The 6,757-nt window shown below is 49.8% G+C and overlaps 1 protein-coding gene across 1 annotated transcript; it reads left to right on the top strand.

The window, feature by feature from the left end:
- Positions 1-3,086: 3,086 nt before the first annotated feature.
- On the top strand, positions 3,087-5,105 carry LOC103260827 (60S acidic ribosomal protein P2-like). The gene is given in 3 exon segments (XM_021712556.1): positions 3,087-3,191; positions 4,732-4,966; positions 4,969-5,105. Coding segments are annotated over 3 exon segments (444 nt in total). The 3' UTR covers positions 5,073-5,105.
- The last annotated feature ends 1,652 nt before the right edge of the window (positions 5,106-6,757 follow it).

The raw sequence follows: 6,757 nt of genomic DNA, 5'->3' as shown, positions 1-6,757 counted from the left end.
TGAGGCTGCAGAGACTGGCATCCTCTATGTTACCTGAGAGTTGCGTTTACACGTTCCAGCCTCTGCACCTGCCATGGTTTCAGCTTGTGCCATGGAGCAGGTGGTATTTTTAGGATGAATATCGATGCAGGCTGGTTGTGGGGAAAGATGATCCAAGTGGAGGCCCCAGGGCAGAAAGAGGACTCGAGGTTCGGCGAGGAAACTGAGGAGGACAAATGAGGAAGAAAGAAAAGGAGATAGGCTGGCTTCCCCAGAGGCCCATTCAACACAGCTTCTGATGCGCCACCCGTGGGCCTCCTGTGAGGTTCTGCCTCTGAATTCAGCTGCAGCCCCAGTGGCCGGGGTGCCTGTCTGTCCTCCACTCTGTGAAGTCACCATGACAATTCACAACACTCAGCAGAACTGGAGATGCCGTGTCACCCTTGTTGGAGTTGCTCACCACATACGCAGGAGCTCACGGATGCTGAAGGACTGGTTGAAAGGGGGCTCACCAGAATCCCATGGGGAAGTCAGATTCAGTGTGAGCCATGTGAAGTCAGCAAGAGGAAGGACTTCCCAGCAGTGGACAGCAGGGAGAACAGGAGGCAGGTCCGGAGCCAGCTGAATCCCAGAGGCCAGCAGAAGGAGTCATGGGCTTGGGCAGCCCCTTGGCATGAGACCCTTGCTCAACCCAGCAAGGATGCACAGCAGGTGGTCAGTGGGATCTGTGACCACCAGCCAGAGGGCCTTGAAAGTCAACCAAGTGAGTGCTGGTATTCTCACTGGGTCCTAGCAGCACTGTGGCTAAGTGCTCAGAGCATGACAGAGAGGATGTGTGGGGACCACCAGGTGGCAGCTAAGAGTGCAGAACTGGGGCTGAGTCCTGGTCTGGATGCCCATCAGAGCCTCAAAGCAGGACTGGACAAGCCTGCCCTCCCAGCCACCTCCCAGGACCTCCCTTCACGGGGACCTCCCTCCACACGGGCTCTTTAGTCAGCAACTCTACCATGGCCCTAGTGCCTGTCTCTAAACCCAGAGGCCCCTGTACCATGCTGCTCCCCCTCCATCTACCACCTTCTGGTCTCCATCAAGTCCATGAGTCTTCCTCCCTGTCCCTTCTTCCCAAGCCCTCTGTCCATGCCAGTGTCAGTCATTTCTCCACAGGAGCTCCTTGCTTCTCTCAAGTCTTCCCTCCCTCCCAACGTTCTGGCATCCGACTCCTTGGATCACAGCATGCCTTGGCTCAAAAGTTTCCCAGGCTTCCCCATTTGGAATTGGGTGTCCTGTCATTCAAGGCCCTCCACAATCCTGAACCTTGAGCTTTCTAGCCTGGCTCTCTGTCACAGTCAAAGCCCCTTCCATTTCCCGTGGCCACGTGTCTGCTGGTGTTGTCTCAGCTGAGTCCCCACGGCCACATGTCTACTAGTGTTGCAGCTTCTGTTCTACCTGGACTCAACCTGGTCACCACCTCTACCGCTTGACCACGCCCGCCAGAAATGATGCTCCACTTCCTTGAGGGTACAGAAGACACACTTGGTATCTCCACTGACCATCTGGCGACCCACCACTCATGGCTATGACATCTCATCTGCTTTGTCCGACATCATGCTGGGGTTTTTTGTTTTTTGTTTTTGAGTTGGAGTCTCACTCTGTTGCCCAGACTGGAGTGCAGTGGCACGCTCCCGTCCACCACAGCCTCAACCTGCTGGGCTCTGACAATCCTTCCACCTCAGCCTTCCAAGTAGCCGGAACTACAGGCGCACGCTACTATGCCCGGCTAATTTTTTTATTTATTGTAGAGATGAAGTCTCGGTAAGTTGCCAGGGTGGGTCTAGAACCCACGGGCTCAGGCAATCCACTCACCTCAGCCTCTCAAAGTACTGGGATTATAGGCTGAGCCACTGAGCCCGGCCACATCATGCTGTTTTAACGTTTTGTTCCTCATGTCCCCAATCCCAACCAGGTTGAACTCTCCTTGGCTTGCAAGCACCATCACATCTTCATTTCTGTGTGTGCCCCACCCCAGGGCCCTGAACAGGGCAGGTGCTCATACATACTTATTAGTTTAGGAGGGGAAACCTTAAGAACAGGACCTCTACAGGGCTCCAGCTCCATTGAGGCAATACTCCCTGCAGCCCAGGAGAGCGTTCCACCTCTGCTGACCTCCACAGCTCAACTCAGATGAAAAATTCAAGAGCTTCACCAGAAACGCCTGCCACGAGTCAGTGCAGTTTCCGGCAGGGAACTCTATGAAGGTACTGGGTGCTAACCCAGGGAAGTTGAGGCTAATTCAGGCTCATGACTTATTAATTCTCACAGTTGGGTTGGGAAGGCAGGTTCTGCCCTGGTGTTCTGGGCACATCCACACTCACGGGTGCACACGCCGCCTGCATGCTGACACAGTCTGAGATGGCATCATTCCCACAGTGGAATGCTGAGACTTCCTTCTCAAGTAGCCCGTGAGGCTGAGTTCTGATTTCTGCATGCACACACCAATACACACCTTCCATCGCTTGTATAGGCAGACAACAGGACATCACCATGGAGGAGTCACAAGTTCATGAGCTGGTGCAGGATTTGAGGTTGTGTGTTGGCCATTTGGAACCTAGAACATTTCTCTCCAGAAGCAGGAGTGCATGGGTTTTCCAGCAAACCTGCACACGCCATGCAGTCCTCAGTGCACATAACACCACAAAACCATTTTAGTCTATGCATTGGAGACCTGCATGTACAAAGATCTGATGTGGTCAAAGATGACATACAAACAAGGAGTGCCAGACACTGTCGCGTGTGCCCATGGTGCTGCCACACCCGGCTCCAGCAGACACCGGCCATAGGAGGACTCCACACAACAGAAGCCAAAACCCAAATTTTCATGTGAAAATAGTTGGCAACTAATTACAGATTTTCAACACAATACAGTTAAAACAAGGTGCTTCTGCAGCTTAAATCAGCCCAAGCTGGCAACCTCGACTCAGTAACGTTGCTTCTTGGGAGAAAAACATTTTAATTTCTACAGGTCAACACAGGAAAATAATTCCCTCTTCTGGCTCTTCCCAAGCATGGGTCCCAAGCCAAGGCTTCACCTTACATGAGAGAAGGCGAACATGTCTGTGGTTCTGGCCAAGAACCCAAGGCTGGCCGAGGACCCCAGTGTCACTGAGTTTGAGGCCATGATCTCTGCACGCCTTCCCAACGTGTCAGGGTCAATTGTTTGTGGGTATGTGTGAGTACGACCTGCCTGTGTTTGCTTTTGTAGTGCTGGTGGTTATTGATATTTCTCTACTGTTTTTGTTTCTTGGTTTTTTTCTGATTGTAAAGTTTACATAGGTTCATTATAGCAAATTTGGAAAATTTTCCCTCCTGAAACTAATCACTACTGATAATGATTTGTTTTTCAATCTTTTCCTTTTTAAATTTTTCACACACAGTGTTATGGGCTGAATGATGCCACCCAAATAAATGTGTCCACATCCTCATCTCTGGAATCTGTGAATGTGATCTTGTTTTTGGAGAAATGTCTTTGCAGATGTAATTAAGTTGAGAATGTTGAGATGAGATTACTGATTAGTCAGGTGAGTCCAAAATCTAATGACAAATGTCTTTATAAGAGAGATACAGGTTGGGCATGGTGGCTCATCCCTGTAATCCCAGCGTTTTGGGAGGCTGATGTGGGAGGATCCCTGGAGGCCAGGAGTTCAGGATCAGCCTGGGTGATATAACAAGACCCAGTTTCTAATAAAAAAATTTTTTTAAATTAAAAATTTTTAAAAAGCCGGGTGCAGTGGCTCAAGCCTGTATTCCCAGCACTTTGGGAGGCCGAGGCAAGAGGATTGTCTGAGTTCAGGGGTTCGAGACGAGACTGGGCAACTTGATGAGACCTCGTCTCTACAATAAATAAATAAAAAATAAGCAGGGCATGGTAGCATGCACCTGTAGTTCCAGCTTACTTGAAAGGCTGAGGTGGAAGGATCATCTCAGCCCAGCACAGGAGAGGCACCTAGGCACACCCAAGTCCCAGGGTAGGAGAGGGAAGCCAGGAGTCTCCAGGGAATGGAAGTGATGGTGGCCACATGCATATATGTATTTGATGCCTAGACCTGGAAATGGGGAACCAGCTTCAGTGCAGCCAAGCAGGCACTGACTTATCATTGTAATATTGCTACGTTGATAGAATCAATGACGACCATGACATAGTCTGTGTTCGTGGAATACAGTGCAGCTAATGAGATGGCTAAGGCAGAGCTTACGTTCAGACGTGCAAATATCCCCAAGAAATGTTGAATTTTAAAAGGAGCAAGTAGCTGAGCACTATGATCTGATTTATTCAGAAAGCACACAGAAATATATAAACATATTTACTAGCCCAGCATGGTGGCTCATGCCTGTCATCCTAGCACTTTGGGAGGTGGAGACAAGAGGATTGCCTGGGCCCAGGGTTTCGAGACTAGCCTGGTCAACATGGAGAGACCTTGTCTCTACAATAAATCAAAAAATTAGCTGGGCATGGTGGTTCACGCCTGTAGTTCCAGCCATTGGGAAGGCTGAGGCTGAAGGATCTCCTGAGCCTAGCAGGTCGGGGCTGTGGTGGCTCAAGCCTGTAATCCCAGCACTTTGGGAGGCCGAGGTGAAGGGATTGCCTGAGTCCATGGCTTGAGAACAATCTGGACAACTTGGCGAGACCTCATCTCTACAATGAATCAAAAAATTAGCCAGGGCACTAGGCCTCCTCCTGCCTCTGCTGCCGCTGAGATACACTACGTGGTATCCTATCTGTTGGCCGCCCTTGGGGGCAACCCTTCACCCAGCGCCAAGGACATCAAGAAGATCCTGGACAACGTCAGCATCGAGGTGGATGATAACTGGCTCAACAAGATCATCAATGAGCTGAACGGAAAGAACATGGAGGATGTCATTGCCCAGCGTATCGGCAAGCTTGCCAGTGTGCCTGACGGCAGGGTTGTGGCCGTCTCTGCTGCCCCAGGCTCTGCCCAGCTGCTGGTCCGCCCCCACTGCAGCAGAGGAGAAGAAAGATGAAGAAGGAGGAGTCCGAAGAGTCAGACAATGATGTGGGGTTTGGCCTGTTTGACTGAACTCCTGTTCCCTGCAAATAAAGCCTTTTTATATTAAAAAAAAAATTAGCTGGGCATGGTAGTGCGCTCCTGAAGCTCTGGTTACTTAGAAGGCTGAGGCAGAAGGATCACCTGAGCCCAACAGGTCAACGCTGGGGTGGCGGTGAGCATGCCACTACACTCCAGCCTGGGTGATGGAGTGTGAATCCAACTCAAAAATATATATATATTATTATTATTATTGTGAGTCAGGGTCTCACTCTGTTGCCTAGGCTGGAGTGTAGTGGCATGATCACGGCTTACCATAGTCTTGACCTCCTGAACTCATGCAGGCCTCAACCTCCCAAGTTGCTGGGACTACAGGTGAACACCACCATGCCTGGCTGCTTTTTAAATTTTTTTTGTAGAAACACAGTTTCACTAAATTGGTCTGATCATGAACTCCTGGGCTGAAACAATCCTCCTGCTGTGGCCTTCCAAAGTGCTGGGATTACAGGCATGAAGCACCACACCCAACTAACAATTTTTTTTTTGAGTTGGAGTCTCATTCTGTGACCCAGGCTGGAGTGCAGTGGCACACTCACGACCACCCCAGCATCAACCTGCTGGGCTCCAGTGATCCTTCTGCCTCAGCTTTCCAAGTAGCTGGAACTATAGGTTCCTGCTACCACCCCCGTCTAATTTTTGATTTATTGTAGAGACAAGGTCTCGCCAAGTTGCCCAAGCTCGTTTCAAACCCACAGGCTAAGGCAATCCACTCGCTTCTGCCTCCCAAAGTGCTGGGATTACAGGCTGAGCCACTGAGCCTGGCCAACAATATTACTATTATATTATTATTATTATTTCTTGAGTTGCAGTCTCACTCTGTCGCCTAGACTGGAGTGCAGTGGCCGCTCCCGGCCACCGCAGCCTTGACCTGCTGGGCTCCAGCGATCCTTCTGCCTCAGCCTTCCGAGTAGCCGGAATTACAGGCATGCACTACCACGCCCGGATGATTTTTTGATTTATTGTAGAGATGAGGTCTCGCCAAGTTGCCCAGGCGGGTCTCGAACCTGCGGGCTCAGGCAATCCACTCACCTCGGCCTCCCAAAGTGCTGGGATTACAGGCTGAGCCACCGAGCCCGGCCAACAATATTATTAACAATACACTTTTACTTCCTAGTTATCCATTTTTCCTTTTTTGCATTTCATTAAGATGATGAACTTAGTGACAGTGGAAATGAAAAACCATGTTTTCAATATCACAAGTATCACACAATAAATATGTTTGGTGGCTTATGCGGGTTCCTGGCTTTGCTTTTAAGTCTTGAGAATGCTTCTCTGCTCGGCATCTATTAACAAGGCAATGGGTTCTAGGCTCTATTCTATAGTTTCATGTACATAAGAAACAACAGTGTCCTGCGCACTCAGAGAACACCCTTCTCTCCTGCTCCTAGACTGGAATTGGCAGGTGCTGGCAGCTGCAGGAAGGGGCGGTGCCTTCTCTGGGCCACAGTGATGCCTACAGCTGATTAAAGAACAGTGTTCATGGAACTGGAAGGGAATCAAGATGCCTTCAGTTCTCCTAGTCAGAGGAGACAAGGCCCCAAGTCTTAAATGGTAAACACGAGCCTTATGGCTTCAGTGAAAGCTATCTAAGATCCAGGCCCTTCCTCTCACAGGCAGAATAGATTTTTTTTTTTTTTTTTGTTTTTTTGAGTTGTAGT

This window comes from Carlito syrichta, unplaced genomic scaffold (assembly GCF_000164805.1).
Source record: "Carlito syrichta isolate Samal-C Ts95f unplaced genomic scaffold, Tarsius_syrichta-2.0.1 Scaffold303358, whole genome shotgun sequence".
Taxonomy (NCBI): domain Eukaryota; kingdom Metazoa; phylum Chordata; class Mammalia; order Primates; family Tarsiidae; genus Carlito; species Carlito syrichta.
Note: the sequence above shows the minus strand (reverse complement) of the source record. Positions and strands in the feature narration are given on the sequence as shown.